At 37.7% G+C, this 25,725-nt stretch overlaps 2 protein-coding genes across 2 annotated transcripts; one reads left to right on the forward strand and one right to left on the reverse strand.

Annotated features, from left to right (window-relative positions):
* Window positions 1-5,116: 5,116 nt before the first annotated feature.
* LOC132186325 (HSP20-like chaperones superfamily protein) lies at window positions 5,117-6,662 on the forward strand. The gene is made up of 3 exons (XM_059600235.2): window positions 5,117-5,224; window positions 5,788-6,044; window positions 6,236-6,662. Exons 2-3 carry the CDS (start codon window positions 5,817-5,819, stop codon window positions 6,491-6,493), a joined length of 486 nt encoding a protein of 161 aa, XP_059456218.2. The 5' UTR covers window positions 5,117-5,224; window positions 5,788-5,816; the 3' UTR covers window positions 6,494-6,662.
* A 145-nt stretch (window positions 6,663-6,807) lies between these two features.
* Window positions 6,808-16,475, reverse strand: EDA25 (CCAAT-binding factor). The gene is given in 16 exon segments (XM_059600233.2): window positions 6,808-7,692; window positions 7,866-8,088; window positions 8,414-8,776; window positions 8,892-8,974; window positions 9,329-9,414; window positions 10,098-10,245; window positions 10,387-10,470; window positions 10,634-10,789; window positions 11,036-11,128; window positions 12,861-12,932; window positions 13,340-13,420; window positions 13,537-13,605; window positions 14,026-14,101; window positions 14,172-14,291; window positions 14,738-14,813; window positions 15,655-16,475. Coding segments are annotated over 16 exon segments (3,159 nt in total). The 5' UTR covers window positions 16,433-16,475; the 3' UTR covers window positions 6,808-7,041.
* Between the last annotated feature and the right edge of the window lie 9,250 nt (window positions 16,476-25,725).

Consider the following 25,725-nt stretch of genomic DNA (forward strand, 5'->3'; position numbering starts at 1 on the left):
AAAAAAAATAATAGTAAGTAAAGGAAAGTGGGTCTTGAGACAAGAGAGGGAGATCCTGAAGTGAGAAAAAGAGAGAATCATGAGAAGGGAGCACGAAATAAAGAAAGAAGCTGAGCGAGATGGAGAAAGTGATGCAAGCACAAAGAGAAGAAGGAGAAAGGAAGAAAAAGAGAAGGGGCAAGGCATAGGAAAACTAAAAAAACTACCAGTTGAAATGTTTTTCTAAGATTTTTGTAGGGGCGCTCCGCCATTGCGTCCGGAACTGTCCTAGATGATGTCATGACTTTCAAGAGACCCCAAGGTGATGTCTTAGGTGCCGGATGCCAGATCTCTCTTGAACACAAAACTCTAATACTTAGCAGGTCCAAGGAATTTCATCATTACGGAATTATGACATCGTGATGACGAAATGTCACAGTGAGCTTCTAGGAATTCTTCAATAGATTTCGTCACGACGAAAACTCACAGTAAGCTTCAAGGACCTCTTCAACAGATTTTGTCCTAACGGAATGGTGACGTCGTCATGGCGAAAACACAAAGTAAGTATAAAGAGCTTTATACCAAATTCTTCATGACGAGTTCATGACAAAACCTCACAGTAGCTTCAAAACCCTTCCAAACCAACTTCTTCATAACGGCCTCATTAAGAAAATTTCCTTAACCCTTAATCAACCACCTTTTACCAGGATTGATATAGTGGGTGGTTATTAACCGCTTTAGCAAAAGCAGTTAGAAAAAATCGACACACACACACACAAACGACGTCATTTGGTGTTTAAATATATAAAACTCTAGAAATGACGTCGTATGTAATATGGTATTACCTTAAAAACAACGCTATTTTGGTTTTTTCTAATGTTTCTTCTGTTTTTCCTTTTAAGAAGCAGTTAGCGGTTAATAGCAGTTTTGGTCATGGTATTAGAGCCTACCACAAGCTGAATAGGGTCCACACTACACTTGAGAGAGGGTGTTGAAGAATAATCCAACATCGCCTATGAACAAGACCATGAGCATGTTTATAAGGAGTGGACAACCCTCTCCTATAGAACCAATCAGTTTTATGAGATTAATTAGGGTTACGAGTTTCTTCTTGGTATGTTAGCGAAGGCGGTTATTCAATTTTATCAACCGCCGAGGTGGTTGCGGTTAGTGGTTTTAACCAATATCCAGTAGTCGTAACAATCTTTGCATCCTTACCTTTTACACACCATATCCTTCATATATGAAAAGAACAATAAGACAAGTTTTGACACAGCGAATAAGGTCAATTTATAAAACCTAACATAGATGATTATGTATTTAAACTATGAAATGTTATATCCTAATTCTTAAATATATAATTAGAAAATAAGTTATAACTTTGAGTTCACCTAATCACATTATTATAACTTATAAGTATTAAAGTATATGTTCACATAATTATAAATTTTTTTTTTTTTTTTGACATGTCCACACAAGAGGAGGATAAGAGATTCGAACTAATGACTTCCACTTCATGAGGTGTGATCCCCAGTCGATTGAGTCATCCATTGGGGACAATTATAAATTAAGCTACCAACATAATCAAATATGATTCAGCCAATTGGATCACTATGAAAGGGAAAAAAAAAAAAAACATAAGTGTATTTTAGAATTAAAAGTTCAAGTTCATAAGAAGATCAAAAACATATTTAATGTATTATTGATTTCAAATATTAATTAATGTTTTGGGGTTTGAGCATCGAGGTGGCCAAGGCCACCCTCAATCCACCAAGGGTGGTGCGACCACCCCAAGTCCTGTAGTAGGTAGGCCGACCACCCACTGCAATTCAACGTTTTTATGTTTTTTTCTTAATTAAAAACAAATTTAAGGGTTGAAAGAAAATTTTGGGAAAAAAAAAATGGTTTTGTTTTGAAAGGTTGCATGTTCCTTAAGGAATATCTATTCCTTTAATTTTTTAAAGGAATAGGTATTCCTCTTCATAAGGGAACTTAGGAGTAAGTCCCTACCAAATGAAAGAATAGCTATTCCAAAAGAATAGTCATTCCATTCATAGGGTCTATTATGTGAACCAAATGGAACCTTGGTTCTAGACTAGCTTTAAAGGAAACTTGAGAGACTAAGAAGAAACAAAAAAACAGTAACGACTCTCCTTCTCAGATGGTGAGTCTGAAGCCCAACCGAATTGGGTTAAGTTGAAACTCAAATCTAGATTTGAGAAAATAGAAAAACTAAAGGCAACATGTTGTGACAAATACTACCTAAATTAATAAATAATATTTAGTACGTTTTAACTCGCAAGTGTACAAGAACAAAACAATAGTATAATGCAGCAAGTACATGATCATTCTCACGAGGATTGGTAAATTATGTTTAGAAGTAGTTTCCTATTTAATTAAAAGATAAAATTCAATTGTCACGATTGAATTTAATAGAAAAAAATAAAATAAAAGATAAACAAAAACTAAAAAGGATTAGGGTTTTGATATCCACCACTAATTATATTCAGCTAATATAATAATATGCCAATGCTTTGATCATGTTATGCATATCTAATGTTTGTCAACCTAAGGGCATGGGTGTATACTCCTTAAGCTATAGATTTTCCTAAGCAACGAGTTAGGCATGGGTGTATACTCCTTAAGCTATAGATTTTCCTAAGCAACGAGTTAGGCATGAGTGTATACTCTAACTCTTTTCTTTTCTAAAGGATTTAGCATGGTATATACTAAGTTGTTCTTTAGAAAAGCATATGTTCTATGAAAATCGACAAACACATGAGGCCTAGGGCATGGGTGTATACTCCTGATTCCCCATGTTGATTAACCCAAGAATCGCAGTGTAGATTTCTTTTGTTATTTATGTTAAACCCAGAACTCGGTCATCCAAATTGATTTAACTAACTAGTTCATACCACATGCATATGTTGGCCAAACAGACAGATATGAGGAATTCATGAAAGCAGGTATTAATCAAGTTAAATAGCACAACAAGATCATCACAAATGCGCCAATATTGAAATATTAATTAAACATAACTAAGACTTTAATCTAGCCCTAAATAAAATATAAACTACATAATAAAGATAAAAGGTGGAAGAGAAGAAAAACTCAAACTCCTCTTGATTCAGCCTTCAGTTCCTTTCTAGAGCTTGTGCCTTTTTTCTCCACACCCATTCCTAGAGGCTAAAAAGTCTATTTATAGGCTTTAGAAGTCCTTGACAAACTAGTAAACCTAGGAAATTCGTAGGGTTTTACTCCTATTACAAGTGGGAATTGGAAAACCCAAATATGGAAGGCATAGGGGTCTTGGCCACAGTTGATGTGGCACTTGCGCGCGGGTGCAATCGATCACAACCCGCGTGCGCTTGATCGCACATCTGCGAGCGAAACTCTTCTGTGCGGCACTCGATCGTGCGTAGCTGCGTCATGCTTGTTTTCTCTAGTCATGCGCTCGATCGCAGGAAACCTGTTTCGTGCTGTGTCTTTTCTGGTACTGCGCTCGATCGCAGGGAACCCGTGATCGATTGTAGTGTCAGGGGGCACCCATTTTTCCCATCTTCTTTCTTTGAGCCCAAATCTTTCAGAATTACTTCATTTTTCTTCCAAAAGCCTACAAAAGTGTGGAAAACACAAAAAAAAAAAATTAAAATGATCTAATTAACTAAAACCAAATGATTAAAACATGCAAGTTAAAGGCTAAAAATATAAATATTTTGGCACTTAACACAACAACTTCGGCGGAGATGAGAGACAACTAGATGGCGCGTGGGATCAACACATGGGCAAGTGAAGACCACATCCAGGCACTTTAGGGCAACTAGCTGGCGTCTGAGCCCAGAGGGAGGTGTTGGAGAGTGGAGAGGCCGAGGGAGATAGCGATGTGGCGCATAGGCGATGCTGGCAAACTGAGGAGAACATATCTAGCCTGTAAAAATCAAGATATTGAATCCAAATCTGACGAGGTAGCAAATAACCAGGGTGAAGCAAAGTGAAGGCTAAGGGTGGAGGTCGAAAGTGGTGCAGCAACAAGATTAGGATACTGGAGACGCAAATGCCAAACTATAAGAAGAAGAGAAACATGTAGAAAGCACAAAGAAAAAGGAAGGAAAAAGAGGGAAGGGAGGAGGGAGGAAAAAATAAGCATCCCTCTTCCTTGTAAATATCAGATAAGGTAATGGAAAGCTTCTCAACGAGATAGATAGATCTAGAGAGAATTCTAAGGACCTATTTGGGATTGTGTTTGAAGGGCCTAAAAATGCTTTTAACACTCAAAAAATCTGTTTGAAAAAAAAAATACTCAAAAACATTTTTAAGGGTCCAAAATGCCTAAAAATAGTAAAAAAAAAACACTTTTGGCAAAAGCTTAAAAATGAAACTTTTGCCCAAAAGCTCTTTTTGACTTAAAAACTCTATTTCTCAAACGCATTCACAAACAGACTCTAAGAGATTGAGTTAGAACATGTTTGAGATTGCATTAGAGAACTTAAAAAGTACTTTTAGTACCTAAAAAGTTGTGTCAAATAAAAAACTGACATGTTTGGTTAAAAACTCCAAAAGTATTTCTTTTACTTTTTTTAATTTAAAAATTATCTAAATGTACTTTTGGCAAACATTTAAAAATGAAGCTTCCTAAAAATCTTTTTTTTTAAAAAAAAAAAAAAAAAAAAAAAACTTAAAAGCTCTATTTCTCAAATACAATCTTAAAATGCTTAAGACTTAAAAAGTACTTTTAGTACCTTAAAAAGTATGCCGAACAAAAAGCTGACTTGTTTGATAAAAATTTTAAATGCACTTATAGAGAAAAGCTTAAAAATAAAAGAAAATTCTAAAAAAATTTCTTTTGACTTTAAAAAGCCTATATCTCAACATAATTTTAAGGATGCTCTACATAGAATGGAAAGTGGTATTGAACATTGATACTATGTGATTCTGTGAATGATCATAACCAACCACATTCCATCAAAAAATAAATAAATAACCAACCACATTATACACGACACATGGATGGCTAATTGGACGAACCCACGTCAGCAACTACACGTGTAAGCACGAGTTCGATACGGGTGTCCGTATCGAACTTTCCTCTCCCTTCGCTTTTCTCCTATTTGCATTCCCACATTTTCTCGGGAAGCAATCAGCTGCTTGACTCGTTTAACTTTCTTTGCAATATATTCCTCTTCTCAAAACTCTCTCTCTCGCGCTTTTAGCGCGCTAATCCGGAAGACCATTTAGGCCTTAACAGGTTGGTAATTGCCTAATTGGGGTTCCTTTTTATTTTCTTTTGAGGGTTCAATAGTTTTTGTTCCTCACTTTCTCGGAAAACGAACGTGGTTAACTATTTTCTTGTGTTTAATATTGGGTTTAGTCTAGTGTTCCTTCAATTGGGTACGATTTGTTTAATTTAGTCGCTTCCTTTTGGCGGGTCAGTTTAGCCACTTGTAACTATTTGCCTTCACTCTTCTCAAATTTTCACTAGAAACAAACAGAGTACTAGCTTCTTGAGCTTGAAGACATACTACTTAAGTCCTAAACATTTCTGGGTCAGCATGATTGCCATGCGTGCACCCTTCACTTGTACGCATTTTGCTTCACTTTCTCTTATCTCTCTGATCTTTTTCCCACGAAACAAACAGAGCATGAGCTACAGAATTTGAGGAAAATCCCAAATTTCCTTAGATGGTCAACGTGTATTTCTTCTTGTCTCCACAGTTTAGCGCTAAAAGGCCATTTCGTAATTCTTGGTTAAGGTTCTTGATTGTTGTTTGGTCGCTAAATGTACATCACTGTGTTTGTTAACTTGTGCAGAGCATTTGGTGGGTTGCGGAGAAGTGAAAATGAGCCGTGTTGTTGCGGATTCGAACGCGTTCGGTGGAGACTTGGCTTCGGCGGTGGGCCACCTGTTCAATTTCCCGGGGAGCGTCGAGAAATTCATGTTTCCTTCGCGAACACACCAGGCCAATGAGAACAGGGGCATGTCGGGCATTCCGGTTGATATTTTGGACACCCCCAAGGAGTACATTTTCTACATGGACTTGCCCGGTGTGTCCAAGTCTGATATTCAGGTCCCAATTTCTTTCCCACCTTCCCCATGTTGTTGTGTTTTCTTTTTTTTTCTTTTTTTTTTTGTGTGTATGTATTGTAATACAATGACTCTGTTTTGGTGAAGTTGAACCAAAACAAACACTTTGGAAGAAATTTTCAGCCTGTGCCTTTTTGATGAAATGTTTGCTGTAAATTGATGAATTCGTTGCAGGTGACTGTGGAAGATGAGAACACTCTGGTGATCCGTAGTGGTGGGAAGAGAAAACGTGAAGATGGTGAGGAGGAAGGGTGCAAGTACCTCAGGCTTGAGAGGAGGGCAACCCAGAAGGTCTTGAGAAAGTTCCGGTTGCCTGAAAATGCCAATGCGTCTGCCGTCACAGCCAAGTGCGAAAATGGGGTTTTAACTTTGGTTGTTGGGAAGCTTCCTCCACCGGCCAATGCCAAAACTGTTGAAGTTGCCATTTCATGAAGGAGATTTGGCGTTCATGGAGGGGAAGACAGAGCCGGAATGATGAGTTTGTAGATTTCTATTAAGTGTCAGCAACATGCTTTGTATAGTTGCTAGTTTAGGTTGTTGACTTGAGGAAGCAATTTAGTATCTCTAAAGAAAAATGAAAATGGGCTTTTTTCCTCGTAAACTTTACTAATGGGCATGTGTTTTTCACATATAGAGGCTGTTTTGTTTTGTAAGAATTATCTTACAAACCACCATATCAATCCCACAAAAGAGAATGAAAGTTTGAAGTATCTAGCAAAGAAGAAAGAATAAATAAACTCTGATAATTTAACGCAAACCACCGTCTACCACTTCTTATAATACAAATGTCAAAAAGCAAAGGCCTTGGAGCTAATTTGCACGCTCAAACTTTGGTTAGTCTGCTCAATAATAAAATAAAAATGCATTTTTAACACAAAAATGGTACAGGGTACTTGGTTGCCATTTATAGTCATGCCGGTAATTAATGCCAGACTCATTAGATTATGTTCTCTTTCAGACAAAGGATTGTGAATGAGGTGTCAAGGTTCATCTCAGTCAGATGACTTCCTTTTCTTTCGTGATTTGGATGGCTTCCTTTTTGTAGATTGCTCTTTAGCAGGACCATCCTCATTTAACAAATGCTCATAATCTTCAAGACTTGCAAACGGGGATGCTGCAGCCTTTCCACCAGATTTCCGTTTTCTTTTTCTTTGTTGAAATACCTCGTCCTCGTCCTCATTATCAAGACCATCATCTGCATCACCTGTATCAATGTCAACATCTTCATCACTCAAATCATCAGCAGCAGCAGTATCAAAATCCTCTCCATCGGCAACATCTGAGGGCGCATCCGTTTCTGCATCACTAACATTACCAACCAAGTCTTCGTCATCTTCATTGGCAACTTGGTCCAAATCATCATAATCATAGTCACCATCTGCCTCAAAGGAAAGATTAGTGGAGTCCAACATATTCTCAATTTCTTCATTATCACTCTCATCACCACCGTCCACTCCATACAAGTCTTCCCCAGGCTCTTCCTCTGCTGCTTTCTTCTTCTTCTTCTTTGGTTTCTTTGAAGAATTCATTTTATTCACATAAAATTTGTGAAAGACCAGATCTTCGGGAGGTACATCAACTTCAGCCAATGAGAGAATCTCCGGCCCAATTAAAAGGTTATTCATGTCAAGCTGGGAAAACAAAAGTAAATCAGCAACAAAATTAATTGGCTTGATAGGTTGTCACTAAAACTGATTCCATCAGTCAAGAGCAAGGTACAAGAACTTCACACGTTAGGGAAGGGAAAGTAAGACTTCTAAAGCAAAATAGTTTGTGGTCTAGAAAGTTCAGTATGAAAGCTGACCTTCCTGGCAGGTTCAATTTGAGAACCACCATGCCATGTGCTTGCCTTTGCTTTCTTCTCCATGAGCTTGTCTAGAAAAGCAGTAAGTGATAGGTCATTCAATGGGTTTCCATTGTAGACGATGTTGGCCCCAGAAAGAAGGGTCTTAGCCATGGTAGAGACTGATGGATGTACATGAGAACCAAGAACCACCAGCTCCCACCAGCTTATTCGATCCGCATTGCTGAAAGTGCATCAAAAATTAAAGAAGAGACAAAAGAATCAAGGTGCTATTGGATATACAGTAAAACAAAATGCCCTGGAAAAAAATGATAAAACAACCAAAAAGGTTGTTCCTGCAGCAGACTTGTTCAATCTTCCTCAATGATCAAAATAACTTCTATGCAATGACTAGATTGATGGTATAATTTGCATGGTTAGTGGAAAACTACTTATGATCTGGGTTTCTGTTGCGAAAGTATTGATGTTGTCTTTCATTGCCCATGTAAATGTGTTGCGAGCATTGAAGAGTAGGAACCATCTAAAATAAGCTAGAATAGATGACTGACCAATAAGAGGGCTCTCTATGCTGCGGATTGTACCCTCCAGGCAGCAAAGACTTCTTAGAAGATGCTTGAGGTTGCTGCTCATTATGATCAGATACAGTCATGGATTCCCCAAGATCTTTTGAGTCATTTCTCATGAGCAATTCCTCTGCTTCATCTGAAACATCATCTTCAGAATTAGAAGGTGGAGATTCATCTTCATCTTCTGAAGATTCATTGCCAGAGTCAGCAGCATCACTGCTGCCAACCAGCCTGCCATTATTTTCTGCTTTCTTTGATGTAGTGCTCAATACATCGTCAGTTTCTACAACATCTTCAAAATGTTCAAGTTCTTCATCAATTGACTCATTCTGAAGCACCATGTTCCTGCACGGTGATGGAACTCTTAATTGAAAGAAAGAAAGAAAATTATATATATATATATATATATATATATATATATATATATGGGTCCAAGTCAACTCACAAAAACCTGTCTTACCATAAGGGTGGCCTAGCTTTAAAAACTTCAGAGAGGAGAAAAAGGCATCCACACGCATATTGAGGCGGCTGCTGAAGTGCAACCTGTTGATGCATTTGCATATGTAACCGTTGTCAAGGTGCAGGACAAGCAGAGCCATATATCCCTAATTGAGAGACACAATACCCGTTTCCCTCAAGTATATTATAATTTGAGACTACTAAAAGCTAAAAAATATGCACAAGGAAAGACCAATCCCCTGCTTTGTAACTAACAATATGTCTTCCTCTTTCTTCATGGCATCAAAAGAGCATAAATGCATGCAATTTAAAGGTGAGATTTATATTGCTGTGGTACTTTACCACAGGAAGTACATAAGAACTATCCATCTAGATTGCTTTGTTCAACATCTGCTAAATAAGGGTCCAAGCAGAGCAAGAATGCAGTTCATTACTAACCTGCAGCACACGCTTTGCAAAGGCAGCTACACGCTTCAAATTTACATCACTTTTCATTGCTCTGAGAAGAAGCCCAATAAACATTTCTGCCTGAAAAACAAGCCAGGTAAAGATGAAAAATAGAATGAAAACATGGGAGCAAGTCAAAATAGCAGCACACTAAAGGGTCACTCTACCCTTGCTAATGTATGGCACAAGTCAGTTTGGAAGAATGATGGCGATATATTAAGACCCTTATGCTAATGCTTTTTTTTTTTTTTTTTTGATAGGTAACCTTTATAGTAATGTTAACATCCATTCATGACAATTTAGGTATCTACAAGCTCAGAGATTGTCTGCCACATTGTCAATGATCAAGTCGTTTCCTGCAAACCAAATTGGAATTCAAATATTTTTTTTATAAGTAATTCAATCTCATTAAAAAAGCGCATAAATTTCTTTTAAATTATGAAGGGAATGGAGTAGGGGAGTTGGAGGGGAGTGACCCATTGTCAATCATTCAGTGGGTCACTCCCCTCCAAATAATGTTATCATAAAACCCCCCAAAAAGTTAAAAGATAATAATCATAATAAGAAGAGGATGACGAAGAGAATAACCCAGCACCAGATAGATAGAAGATCATGCTTATGAACTCTTAGAAATGGAATGTGTGTATGTACAATCAAACAAAAATCAACCATGTCAACTACACTCCATTATTGATTTAAGACTTTCACATATTTCATCATACAGCAAAAGGAACTGCACAATAAAATGAACCAAATTTACTTGCCTTTGAAGAATTCAGAGCAGCAGGAAGTCGAAGTTTGTCGTACAAGGCACGGTAAAACCGGTCACTAACAATCTGATTCTTAGACGAGATCTTATCAAGAAGCATTAGTGCTTGAACTCCTACATTGAAATTCTTCGAATGAACCTGCATTGGTGAAAGATTTATATTGACATCCAAGCATAATGATAGAGGCACTGTTGGACAATGAACGGCCATATTACATCATAAAACAAAGTTTGCTCTCACCCTTAATTGCAATAAATTGGCATCAAACGTTACACTTACCAATTTGAAGAGCATTGATGTTTGGACCTCAATAATGTCATCAGCCTCATTGCTCAAGACAAAAGGAAATGCTCTATTAACTCCCTGTGAGGATGCAAGAGAGGAAAAGCAGAAGTAATTAGTAAAGACTCAGAGCAAGCTTTTTCAAAAAGCCTGAAAATTAAAACATAGCTACAACTATTGGAAAGCTAACAAAAATATCCTATATAGAGTAACTTCGACATAGAATGAATAAGCTTATACTGACAGTTAGAAGAGCCGATAAAAGTCGGGAATCCAATTCAACATGAGTTTCAGATGAACTTTTCACTTTGCTATCCTTACGAGAACCATAAGCTTTTTCATTTAGTGCTTTTCCACTTTTATCCTTCTTTTGATCAGCATCAGCCTCGGTACTTAGAACCTGAAATTGTGAATTGTAAATATTAGGTTCTTCTAGCATTCTCATCAAGTCAGAAGGATAACCCAATATTGAAGTAAAGGAAGTCAGTGTCTAACAAAAAATCCTTGGTTAGTAAGAGATAATGTCTTGATATACATCTTTATATTTACAATAATAAGGATGAAAGTGTATAGAGAATGTGTAAATTTCATTTAAATATTAAAGGAGACATAGGTATTATAAATGATACAAATCAACAATGAATACCTTGAAAAGTGCAAAATATACATCTATTAAACGTTTTGCCACCTTTGGTCCATCCCCTTTATGACTAAGTCGAACTTGGCTTAAAAAGTTGACCTACATTTGCACAAGACAGGTCAGTAAGATTCACAGGTTAAAACAAATGAAAAAATTTTTTTGATAAGTAGGTTAAAACAAATGAAAATGAATGGGGCAGCATATGATCAGGAAAAAAAACTTAACCAAAAAAATATAGATAAGGAGAATTGGGGTGGTATGGAAGTTGACTTACAAAACCATTTAGTGGAAAAATCGAAATCCAGGTTATTGGAACTGGTTACAGTATATGTATAGAGGTAGTTTCAGTAAAGGAAAACAAATGGTAGACTACAAGAAATGCCATGCTCTCTGCTCTTATGATTCCAAATAAGAAAGACTCGTACTAGATGTGTATGATAAAGAAAAATTAATTAAGAAAGAATAGGGATAATATATTGAAGTTAAAGCTCAGAACTACATAGGTGAGTAGAGTCAGCAAAACAAATGTGCAGAGGCAATTTCATTACAGAAAGACAAATGGCAGAAAAGCACACATAAAGGAGAAATGCTATGGGTAAACAGAAAAGTACAAAGAGAAGCTTACGCACGGACATGGCAATGACGTGGCATTGCCACTTTATAAAAAGGAACACACTCAACGCATTAGAACTTTTCTATTTGACCCCTAAAGAAAGAAGGAATGGTAAAACCCCACTGCACCTCAAAAAGAGTTTTAGATTATGTGAAGAAAGAAAGAAAGAGAGTAGATGAGTTGGGCAGGAGCACCAGATTTCTTCTACAGAGAGGCGTTATGTTGCTCACTCCACCTTCAAGGTACTTTTTCATTCCTTTATGCCTTCCTTTCCCTCTTCATTTTACTAATCTAAGTCTGTCTCTTTCTCTGTGCGTATGAAACAGCTGCTTCAGATGCAGAAGCAATAAAATTGATTACACCTGGTTCATCCATTTCGACCTTGGCTCATCCCTAGTGCTTGCCTTCAGGTATTAAACCTTTTTCTTATGATGGGTTTAGCTATTAAACCTAAACCCATTTAGTGCCTACCGAAAGCTATCGAACCGTCACAGACCGACAACCGACTTCTAGTAGTCAGTAGGCGGAATAAAAATATTGTTTCGACTTCGGTTCGGTTTGGTAAACGGTAGAAAGAAGAAAAAAAAACAATTGTCGGTTAACCGACTTAACTGATTTTTCAAATGAATTTTGAATTTTATCTAGTAGGTTTCCTTATTGTTTTGTCCTGCTGATTTGTGTGGTTGTCCTTTTGGTCTGTGTTCCATGGATTTACTTTTTTCTTTTCATTTATAAAGCATATGCTTTATTGATTCTGTAGTTACAAGGAAGTCAATAAATCTTAAAATAAAAACTTTGTAACTGACAATTAACCGACCACCTATTAACCAACTAATCGAAAAACTCGAAACTATTCATTGTCGGTATGAAGTCAGTTAATTAATTGACTTAATCGACTTTCATGTTTCGGTAGACGAAAATGCCCTACCGACACCGACCAAACCGATACCCACCCCTACAAGTTTGCTCCAAAGTACATGGTAGAGATTCAAATTATCATAGCATTTTGGTCAAGTCCCTATTAAATTGGGCAGGGGCTTTTACTTTTTCCCATTTTTCTACTTTGTTTCAATTTGTGGAATTTTGTTCTTCTTTTCGCCTTTAATGGGGTCTTTCTTTGTATACATCTTGTATACTAGAATTGCGCTCCTTTGCGCTTTTCAATGAAATGAATTAATTATCAAAAAAAATTATCAGCAATATAATGAAAGGCCATACAGCATGGTACTTGGCTCGTAATCCTAAATGCGGCCGAAAGAGGAAAGAATCCACCTCGTCAATCACCACAACCTGTAAAAAGGAGGTCACTGATTAGATGAAATCACATCCAAAATAGCAGCTATGAATCTTAGCAAGTGCACCCAAAAGGCCATAAAATTTTCTATTATTTCTTCCATTTTCTGGTGTTTTGCAAGTGCAGCCCCAAGGGTGGGGGGGGGGGGGGGGGGGGGGGGGAGTAGGATTCCTAATGACAAATGGACCATGTAATAATATGACATATCTTACTATATTTGACATATGACCTGGGTTTATGCTCCCAACTTAGAATGCAATGTCCAATAGTCCAACTCTTGTGAAGTTTAAGCATGTATGTGTTATTGGTTAAAATAAGACAGCTAAAGCAGTTTACAAAAACATAAGCCTTCACATCATACATAAAGCAAACAATTAGAAGTAATTACACTAGATAGTCATACCTTCATATTGGGATGGTCAGACAAAAGGTTCGCTAAGTGAAAGTCAGCATTGGATGCACCCTTGTTTTCAGGATCTCCCAGCTGTAGGTAATCCAGTAATTGAAGCAGACAAGAAACCAGGTTAAAAAGTTGCAGCAACTTCTATTGATTAGCTTCAAAAGGGAAATAATTCAATATATGATGTTTCCAACTCTTACTTTGTTAACTAACGCAGAGAGCAACCTCCGCTCTTGCTCTGATTTATTCTTCAGCAGCCCATACATTGTCTGAAAAATATGCCTTAGATGTCACCACTAGCTTTGGCTAAACATCAATATAGAATCTAAGTTCTAATCCACAATTTGTATTAGACTTTAATCTCTCACATATACTACTTACAACTCCCAAACCTAGCATTATTCGATTTCAGTTTATGCCCTTCAATGTCATATATAGTGAATCAAAAGTACCTAACATTGAAGCTTATTGAGTAATTTAAATAGTTGTCTGAATTCTTAAGACCACACCTCCAAGTTACAAAAACACCTATGCAAAGTGCTTTCAAGAGGAGAAAATATATAATCAGGTAAGCTTTTCAGTTGGTGATCTTTAAAAGTGATTAATAAATGCTTGTGAGCAAGACAATGGATAGTCACAGAAAGACAAGAAAAACACAGCTAAGAGCAGATATAAATGACTGGACTAACCTTCAATGCCTTATTTTTTAGTGCAGGCAACATATCTCTTGATGCTTCCTCAAGTGCAAAAATAAAGTTTTCATACCTGCAAAAAATTGATTATTCATGTAGAACAAGAAGCAGTGCTCATTTAATAAAACAGATATAACACATACCTCTGCTTCAAGCATTCCTCCCAATACCAGAAAAGTAAAAGGGAATAACCATCCTTCGTCTCAGGAAGATTATCCAATGGTCGCTGCAAGAGGCTCTTCAACTTATGATCAGGTAGTAAACTGGTAAGAGAAAATATTAGAGATAAACCGGTGCAGCAAAGAAGCATGCAATATACGAATATGCAAAGTAGACAATTATTGAATGACAGTTATAATACGAACAGAATTATTGAAGCCAATGAAATTCTAGACTGAAAGTGGACCCGCTTCTTTCTTATTGCCTGATCATTTGGCATGATGCTGCCAAGCTAGGAATGGATAACTTCTCATAAACTAAATTGACCATTAAACTAATGAGACTCTAAAGTCATAGCTCAAAAAAGAGAAAGAGAGAGAGATTCTAAAGTAATCGGGTACAATTAAAAGATACTAAACACTGATCAAAGTGAATGCACTTCATACAATTCTTCTGCCTCAAGAGGGCATTAAGCAACTACAACTGGTTAGTCGCTTCCCATGTTATTAGATGTCATGAAAATACATAGAGAGAGAGAGAGAGAGAGAACCTTGAAATAAACAGTTCTTTCAGTGCTTCAAAACCTGTCAATGCATGGCGCTTCCCAACTTTTGACGCTACCATCCCTGAAACAAATAATCCATTCTATTAAAAGCCAACTCAATGACAGAACATAGTAAGGCCAATAATAGAAGTAATGCACATCCAACATCCTTGAAAAACAAGAAGCATTCAGATGCATAGCATTTGACCCAATTAGCTCACCTTTTCTGGCTTCATCATATTTTTGAAAGCCACAGTAAAATGCAATTATGCCAATGCCAGCAAACTAGGGTTACTATTACTGTTGCCCATTAGCAGATGTATCCATAATGATAACAATGAATGAGTAAAGAATCCGTATTGAAGTAGCATCTAGAGTTAGGTCATAGAAAAACTGAGATCTTAACGGTCATCCAACAGTGCTTTCACTAACAAAGATTCCATGGAAAGAAGGATATATCTTTTAGGAAGTGTTTCGATGAGAGCTAACCATATTGGTGATTGACTACCAAGCTGAGAAACACATCAGTACAAAAATTGCTTAGAAACCAGTAAACGCTACTGTCTGGCATCCCAATCCCAGTATATCTGAAAGAAACAACGGGGTGCGAACATTTCATAACCCTTTCATAGATTCATCAATCACTAGACAAAGTTATAATTCACTTCAGTTCTATCTTATTGGGACATTCTTTACAACTTCAAAATAATACTAAGTTGCATAAATTTTAAAAGCCAACAAAATTTCTCAACCATTTTCTTATTCACAAGCTAAATCAAACCTTCCTATTGAATCATCACGTTTCAGCATCAAGACTAAAGTTAGACAAACCGGCGTTACATTTCAAACTAACAACTGAAAACCCCCAACTCAAATGTACAAATCATTAATTGCAAAATTTTCATTTCCAGAAGCAAATTTACCCAAAAGCGCATCGAGTGACCGCAAATTGGCAATGGGATTATCCCCCACCATAACCGAAAAAGCCGACACCTTATCTGTCGCAGTACCAGACCTTTGAGTGGCTACCAGCATTTTAATATCCCCACTCTGTCCTCTCGATGCCTCGTAATCCTTCGCATACTGCACCATCAACCGCTCCCCAAGCTCCCTCTTCTTCTCCACCACAGCCTTCCATTGCTCCACGTTCCTCACCTCCGCTCTCTTCCCCTCTCCAACCACTTTGGCTTCCAATTCCACAGCATCCACATACCACACTCCTAACCCATTAGCTTTCATCAGTGGCAGCTTTGGTAAATTCTTGAATTTATCAAAACCCTTTTGTTTCTCGTTACTATCCAATGCAAGTATAGGTGGTTTAGGCTTGGGTTTCTCATTGTTGTTGAAGCTCTGGTCCTTTGGCTTCTGGGTATTCTTATTTCTATCATTGGAATTGAAATTCTGGGTCCTTGGCTTCTGGTTCCGCTTGGATTTTGGTTTTTCAAACCCCTTAGGCTTGGAATTTTCATCGCTTTCGATTGTATTGTCGGTTTTCTTGGTCTTTGGCTTGTGAGGTTCTGTGGGTTTTGGTTTGAGACGACCTGCTTTGCGAAAATCGGAATCGTTGAAGCCAGAGTAGGACGAAGATGGGAGAGAGGATGAGAGGCCCAGAGAGGAAGCGAAGGAGGCAACGTCGGATCTCAGAGTGTCTACGTCCTCTGTGGCTTTCGAAGGTTTGTTCTTCGATGACGAAACAGCCATTGTTGCATATGGAGCTCTGAGAAAGGTTGACGGGGTTTAAGGTTTTGAGCGGAGGGTTAGGGTTTAAAATCTGCTGACAAAGAAGACCGCGTGTCAGGCAGTGATACGCGGAAATGAATGCCGTTTTGATAAAACGGAGCGTTTAAGCTAAGAATGCTATAAACGTGTGTTGGGCTGGGCTGTTAAGTTGGAGCTGTGCGAACCCTAGCCCGAGGGCCTTTTCTACTCAATAACAATCGGAGAGCCATTGGGAAATCAAAGAGCACCTAACGGAAAAAAAAAGGAAAAACCTATAAAAGGGAAGACACCCAACCATCTGTCGCTTTTTTTTCTTTTTTTCTTTTTCTTTTTTCTTTTAAAATAAATAAATAACATCGCTTCTTCATTAATCAAAACCAAGCTGAAGCAATTTGCTTTGCTTGAACAATATACAGTCGGGTATCTCGTCCATCCAAATTTGATCTATGACACTTCCAGTAGCTAATTTCATTAATAGATGGGCTACAACATTTATATTCCGTCATACATGGTTAGGTTTTTAATTTGATAGAAAATTCAAAATCAATTTACCATCCTCTATGAGTTGACCATACCTACTTTCATTATGCTCCTCATTTCGTAGCATCATGATAATTGTCTGTACATCGCCTTCTAGAATTACATTGTTCACTTCTATTTCTTTGCAAATTGGGCTGCATGGACCATGACCATCACCTCAACAATGGTCGGATCTAAACATCCCCTGTGTGTGAAGCTCCTTGCTGTAATAGCCTTGCCTTCATTATCTCTGAGAATTAAACCCCCTCCCATCATATCATTTTTGGCACCAATGGTTGCATCACAATTGATTTTGTACCACCCTTGAGAAGGTCTCGTCCACTTTTGAATCGCCTCCTCATTGTTGGTATCTTCCACAATCTTCAGTGCATTACACCGCATGAACTCCTCCATAGTCATAGACGCCATCCTGCCCACTTCATTTGGAGGAGTGAAATAACTTTCATGTATCCACCTATTTCTGCGAAACCAAATTTTCCTTGCGGTTTCCACAAAATAGTGAATTCTTCTCTCTTACTTTTTTGATATATTCCCTCTGCCAACAACAAAAAATCAGAGGATTGTGGGATAAATTTCTAAAATATACGTGATCCCCCACTCTATACATCCATCGAAGATGAGCAAGCCCATAGTATAAGGGATGTAGTTTCAGCTTCTAGGCCACATATCGGACACATGGGATCAATAGCAATTTTCTTTCAAACTAGATTGTCTCTTGTTGGCAATAAATTGTGACAGGCTCGCCACATGAAGTTCTTACTCGCATTTGCAAGTTTTAAACCCCATATACCTTGCCAAATAAGACTGTCTCTATGCCGGCTTGAACTTTCAGCCCTTGAGCTAGTGGTAAGCTCCTTTGCAAGGTGGTAGGCACTCCTAACTATGAGGATTCCCGAGGTCATTCTCCTCCAAATTTTCATATCTCATTGAGAGGTACCCCTAATTGGTATAGTTTGAATTAAATTTACCTCCTCTTGTATGAAATTTTCATGGAGCAAAATCTGATTCCACCATCGAGTATCGGGATCAATGAGGGCACTAACCATCAATTCGCGTCTAGTGTGCGAGGAGGGGATTGCACAGTGTAGGTGTTTGATTTTGGAATCCAATTTTCACCCCATATTTTAACACTTCTCACATTCCTAATACTCCATATCAATCCTTCTTTGAGTAGACCACATGACCGTTGTAGACTCCTCCAAGCATAGGATGGGCAATTCCCACTTTTGGCCTCAAGAATCGAACTCCTCGGATAATACTTTGCTTTCATAATTCTTGAAACAAGGCTATCCTCTTTTTTAATAACCTCCAACACTGTTTTGCAAGTAAAGCTTGGTTAAAACAATGTAGATTCCAGAAGCCCATTCCCCATTGCTTCTTTGATAGCCCCAATTTTTCCCATCTCATCTAATGAATTCGAGACTCATTTGCTTGATGACCCCACCAAAGCTTTTGCATAAGGGAATTTATCTTCGTATATAAAAGACACTCATACTATATGTGGGTATAGCCTGAATGATTGCTTTTAACAAAATTTCCTTGCTCGCCTGAGATAAAAACTTTAATTTCCAGTCTTAGAGTCGCTTCCACACTCTATTTTTTATACTCTGGAAAGCATGCATTCGAGATTTACTCACCAAAGCAGGTAGGCCCAAATAAGTCTCATATCTTTGTGTGACCTGGATTCCTAAGGCTTCTAGAATTTGTGTCTTAATTTCCAAAGAGGTGCTTCGACTGAAAAAGATTGTCATTTTATCTCTGTTTAGTCTTTGTCCTGACGCTCTTTCATAGGTCGTTAACAATAAAGTCAAACGCCACCAGTGACACATGTTAGCCTGACAGAACAAGAGACTATCGTCTGCGAAAAAAAGATGATTAATTCGGGGTCCTCACTTTCACGTTGGAACTCCCACAATTAAACCTCTTTCATCCACTTGAGTCATTAAACAACTGAGAGCTTCAGCACATAACAGGAAGAGATAAGGGGAGATGGGATCGCCTTGCTTGATTCCTCGAGTAGGAAATATTCGCCCAACCGGGTTTCCATTTAACAAAATTGCATAATTGGCTATACGAACGCACATCATGACCAAGCTAATCCATTGCTCCGCAAAACCTAAGCGTCTCATTACCTCCTCCAAAAATCTCCATTTCACCCGGTCATAGGCTTTACTCATGTCAAGTTTGACAGCCATATATCCTTTGTTGCCATACATGCGAGAGTGCATGGTATGAAGAGTTTCATACGCTGACAAGATATTGTTTGTAATTAGCCGTCCGAGGATGAAGGCACTTTGAGCTTGAGAGATAATATTTGGTAGCACCACTTTCAACCTATTAGCAAGGACCTTGGAAACAATTTTAAAAAGTATGTTGCAGAGGCTAATAGGGCGATATTCTGACACACACGACGAGTGTAAAATTTTGGGGATTAAAGCAATGTAAGTAAAATTCAAATCTGCATTAATAAAACCTGTGGCTAAAGTTTGAAGTACAGCTTGGCAAACCTCATCGCCTATAGTCTCCCAGTTTTCCTGGAAAAATCCAGCAGAAAGTTCATTAGGTCCTAGCGCCTTCAAATGTGACATTTGACAAACTGCAAAGCTCACTTCCTCCTTTGTGAATGGCTTCGTGAGTGCCATATTCATTTCTGGTGTTATTCTTTTTTCCAAGCCTTGCAAACACGGCCCCATATCTTCAGGAGAGTCAGAAGTGAATAAGGAGCTAGAATATTCAATGAAGGCAGCCTCCACTTCTTCTTGGGTACTCCACAGCCATCCATGCCCATCAGAGATTTTTTCAATATTGCTGTTTTTTCTCTTTTGGTTTGCACAAGCGTGGAAGTATTTTGTGTTTCTGTCGCCATTTTTAGCCAATTTTCCTTTGATCGTTGACGCCATTTCATATCTTCCTATTCGAGGATCAGCTGCACTTCTTTTTGTAGCCGTTTTATGTGTTGTGACCAGGTTCAGCTTGAAGACCTGCAAGCTCCTCGTATTTTTTCTTTATATCCATTTCTACGCAAGCCCTCTTCTTTTTCTGCCACGTCGTCAACCTGCTTTTATAGCCCTCAAGCTTTCGCTGAACGCCATACAGCTTATCCCCATGTAGCAGTTTCTCACACCAGACTTGCTTGATAATTTGTTTGCACTCTTTTTCCATACGCCATTTAGCTTCATAAAAAAATCTTCACTTTGGACGTCTAAGAATTGGCCCACCATTTATTTTGATGATCATAGGAGTACGGTCAAATGATATAGCCACTTCACAGGATACTTCTATATCTTGGAACATCTCACACCATTTCGAGTTTGCCACAACCCGATCCAGTCTCTCTTGTGTAAACGCCTTTCCATCTTGATCGTTATTCCAAGTGTAAAATGGGCCCCGGCATCCCAAATCCAATAACTCACAATGAGCAAGAGTTTCCCTAAATGCAGTCATTTGTCGTGATGCTCTTCCAGCTCCACCAAATTTTTCAGATAAATATGCAATTTCATTAAAATTCCCAACACATAGCCATGTAATTAGGTCTAAAGTAGCAAAATACTTTAGTAAAACTCATATCTCATGTCTCTTGCTTGCATCGGGATGCCCATAGAAACCCGTGAATTTCCATGGTAATCCTCCATTCATTGGTGAGATAACTGCATTGATGTGACGACTATAATTTTGGATAGATACCCCAGCAGCTTCATCCCAAAATAAAGTTAGCCCCCCACTTCTTCCAACACTTTCTACCACAAACATGTTTGAAAAACCTGTCTTTATTCGAACTATCTCCATTTTATTTTTTTCCTAGCTTGGTTTCCATTACGAAAACCACATTGGGTTTCTTCACCTTCACCATCCTGCGAAGGTCCCGAACAGTTCGTGGGTTCTCAAGCCCACGACAGTTCCAAGCTATCACAATCATTCAGGTCGGCGGGGCTGTGAAACAGCCCTTGCCATTCCCGAACCATCATTGATATTCTCCATAACTTTTTTATTTCCACCCTTTTCCCCACTAGTGCTCATTGACTACTATTTCTTTCCTCGTTTTCCTTCCCGCTCTATCCACACCTTTCCACCATCTACGGCCGGCTTATGTTTGCCCATGGGTTCTGGTTGGACAGCTTCAGTGTGGGCCTTAAAGGCATTTCGGGCTCTACGTTTCCAAGAGAGAGAGGATGAGTTCGTACCTTTCCCACTTGGGCTTTTTGTTTGTATAGGCTTTGACCCCTCATTCATCTCCACGTCAGCTCTCCATTTTCCATCTTTGTCATTAGAGTCCACTAGTAGCTCATGTTTTCCTTTGGCAATTGCATTATTTGGCTCCACGAAATCTTCCCTTGCATCAGAATAATTCCCATGTGAGGGGCCGTTGATTTCATTGGTCTTCAGGCACGTCATTCCTTCAATCAGGCCCTCCTCCTGATTTTGTGCGCCAATTGTCTTTTTTGATGCAGAATCTTTTTTAGAATTCTCCAAATCAAGATTTTCCTCTCGTTCCTAGCCATTAAAACAGCTCCTTGGTTCAATATGGCATCTTTCGTGACTTTTGGAGTTGCAATTAGAGCCTTCATTACTTTTTTTCTTTGCATTAATTCCCGTATCTTCTTTAAAGGCCCCTCATAATTTCCCGTGCATGGTTATCAACAATTGCACATGGAAAATATATTCTTTCCTCATTCATTCCCCGATTTCCTCCACCACAACCGCTAATCGCCTCATTAAAGTCTTCAAACATCAACATATCATTCATTCCATTTGGAAAGTCCTCCTTTGTTACGTAATGGGCATGGAAAAATCTCCCCTCATTGGCCCTTAAAGAATCTTTCTTTAAATTTTGTCCGTTGTTGACAGTGGGTGCCGCCGCTTTCCTCGCCGTTGATCGGAAAAAACCTCTTCCACCGCCCACACCTGACCCACGGTCAGTCGTCTCATCATCCAAGCACATTCTCCATTTTTCTAGCCAAGGTCTGTGCGGAGGAACTCAGAGCCATGGACCATACTCACTGTCTGATACATAGCTATTTTCCTTTCCCATCTCCTTTCAAGCATCCTCCTCGTCCATGGCTAATTACTCCACAAATGAAACAAAATCTTGAAATTTTCTCGTAATGATAAGGCACCCAGAGTGATTGGTCCTTCAACTTCAACATACACCCCCTCGGGATTGGCTTTGTTAAACTTACATGCACTCAGACTCTCAAATACTCACCCCATCCCATTCCGTCCATGTCGGTGTCGACTTCTTCCACCTTCCCCACTATGGATCCCAGTTTGAAACCCATCTCCCTCTCCATACAAACCATCAGAAGGTCATACATTCTGATCCAAAAAGTAACTGTGTCAAAACTCATTTTGCTTGGGGGTGTACAACCATCAAGCTCTTCGACCGCGAATTGTTGGCCTTCAAAAATCCACGGGCGCCCCTCCATAACTCGTGATCTGTCCCAAAAATGTTCAAAATCCAGGAGGAATAAGTTGTCGCCCAAGACTTTGAAACAAAGTGATCCTTCAAGCTTCCACCCCCTAATAAGGTTTGATCGGATGGAATCCTTTCCAATAATCTTGTCAGCAATGAGTTTTCTAAACAGCCAAAACTGTCCCCTCGATTCCAAATCTTCAACAACACGTTCAATGGCCTCAACCCCAACACTCTCCTCCTCCGAAAGAGAAAATCTTCCCCATCTTTATGTCAGTTCCTCAGCCATCTTGTTGCAAGAAAACCACTTTCGCTTACTTAGAAATTAACAAACAATTTTGGTCCCTTCACACTCTTCAAAGAAAGGATAGGACCAAAAAGCTACTTCTCCTCTAGGGATTTTAGCGGCGCCCTAGAGAAAAAAGCATATTTGTCGCTTTTAAAATAGCTCTATGATGTTTAAAATGTGCTAAAACATTCAATTAAACTATCAAAGGTTGTCAAAAATGCTACTTTTTTATTTTATTTATATAATATCCTTATTCTTTTAAAAACTAAAATAAAATTATAAATTATAAAAATAAAAATAAAAAATTAATGGCTTGTTAGAGCTTGTTTGGGAGTACGACTTTAAAAATAGTGTTTTTGAAATCGCTACTTTTTAAAATCGCACAGGCATTTGGTAAAACATGTTAAAAAGTACTTTTTTTTTTATTAATTGAGTGTTTAGATAACATTAACATATAATTGCGGTTTCATGGCCATATTACCAATAAGGACATTTCTTTATAACAGTAAAATAACTAACATTGTCTATAAGCCTCCATTTTTAACACCTCTGCAAACTAAAGTATGATTTATAATTTGACATTATTTTCGACTTAGGCAATTATATATTGATATATTTCTTGTTTCTATATGCTTTTTTGTCTTTGTCTTTTTTTTTTTTTTTTTTGAAACATATTCCAAACAAACATATAATAAAAAATGGAAGAACAATCCATCAAATTAAACTAATAATGTTTATCAACTTTAAATAATAATTTAAATTAGAACTTGATAAATCACCAAAAAAACTTAAAGGACATTAAAAATTAGCCTAAAACATAAATAATAAAGCACGGTTTATAGCCCACAAATGGATTGACCTATATTGTCACGAACCACTTTCATCTCCTCGTCATGTAAATTGCCAATGTTTTCCTAACTGTTACTCCTTGCGTCATCATCATTATCGGAGTTATCATTATCCCACTTAAACCCCTTATCCTTTCTATCGTGTATTCTAATAAAATTATGAAGGACCGCGGTAGCAACTACAATGAGCATTTGGTCGTTAATATCATAAGATGACATTTGCCTTAAAATATGCCACCTATTCTTCCACACACCAAAAGTTCACTCGATAACACTTATAAGTGATGACTGAACATAGTTAAACCTCTCCTCTATCCCATTTCCTCAACCAGCTCGTCGAAAATTAGGAAGGTGATATCTCTCCCCTTTGTAAGGTGTCAAGTACCCTTTCATTAAGGGTATCCAGCATCAACTAAATAATATTTTCCTACACACGATAATAATAACCATCTATGAGATATACATAAACAATATGCATTCATAATCAATAAGATTAAAAAAATACTATACCTGGTGGTGGTTTCAGAAGGTTTGTAGATGGTTTACGAATAGCATCTAAAAAAATACATGTATCATGTGGCGCACTTTTCCATCCAACTATGATAAATGTGAAAAGTAAATCAAAATTGCATGCCGCCATCACATTTTGAGTTAGCGTTCCTTTTCTTCCAATGTATGGAATTTTCTTATCCTCTCTAACATCAACTGGAATATGTGTTCCATCAATGGCACCAATACAGTCCTAAAATACACATTTCGTTAAATTTTATAAACTTATTAGGCTACTTTAACAAAAAGTAAGCACAAATTGAGCAATATTGATAAACAAATAAATAAGTACCATAAAATGTGGCCAATACAATGGATTGTGCTGAATTTTTTTTGGAACTTCACCGAAGGTGGGATCAGAAGGTTTGATGAGATCCATTGCCATTAGGTTAAGGGCTTTTAGAACTTTATGAAAATGTCTGTGTATAGTCTCACCAGAATGCTGAAACATTTCTTGAACCATTCTATTACATGATCCTTGTGCAAAAATAAACAAACATATACCTACTGACTCTTCTAGTCTAATATGCCTCGTGTGCTGAAGTCTATATGTATGTTGCAGAATATTACATAGTTGAAAGAAAAAACGTGGCTTCATTCTAAACATATTATGACATATAGTCTCATTTCCAGTCATCATATGTTGCTGAAGTCCATATGTATGTTGCAAAACATTACATAATTGAAAAAAAAAATACGTGGTTTCATTCTAAACATATCATGACATATAGTCTCATTTCCAGTCATCATATGTATTAACCGTCTATATCCAATTTTTTTAGAATTTCTGCAAGGTTGTTTATCAATGTATTTAATGACATACGTCACTACTGCACGACATCCAGCAAAAACAAGATTGTCAAATTCATCATCACTATCATCATCATCATTCTCGTCATTATCATGATGGTGATTATCATTACCATAATCCATATGTAGCGCCCCAGAATTTTCAAAAGTTATTTAAATAGATTATTTGGATAATGATGTTATTTTAATATCCATTGTAGTCAATGATTTTAATTCTTGGAAAATTTATGGTATTACAGAGAGTGGTAATTAGAGAATGGTAATTGGTGAAATAAAATGATAGTAAATCGTAGGAAGAATTGTATGGGTAGGTAGAATAGTCAATGGTAGGTATAAGGAGGGTAGACTTTTAAATAAGAAGATAAAATAATTAATGGTAGGTATAAGGAGGGTAGAATTTCAAACAAGAAGGTAGAATAGTCAATGATAGGTATACTAAATGGGTAGGTGGAATAGTAAAATGAGGGTATAATTGTAAATTGAAGGTAGAATAGTATTTGATTTTCTCCTATAAATAGAGCTATTCTCCTTCACAATTTCACTACTCTTATCCCATCTCTTGCACATATTCTTCCTTCTTCCACTTTTTTACTTGGTCTTTCTTCTTTCTAAGAGTGTTTACTCAGAACAGAGAGAGAAAGGGCGAGACAAAGCACTATAAGAAAGAAAGAACACAAGAGATAGCGGACTTTAGAAATTAGTTTTAAAAGATATATTAGTGGTGTTAGTCAGATTGGAGCAACTAGATTCCTTCAGACCACTTTTAGCTTCAGTCTAGAGGTAAGTAAATTCACTACCCCTTCTAAAATTACTTCATGTCATGCTATTT

Source organism: Corylus avellana, chromosome 6 (assembly GCF_965113065.1).
Source record: "Corylus avellana chromosome 6, dhCorAvel1.hap1.2, whole genome shotgun sequence".
Taxonomy (NCBI): Eukaryota; Viridiplantae; Streptophyta; class Magnoliopsida; order Fagales; family Betulaceae; genus Corylus; species Corylus avellana.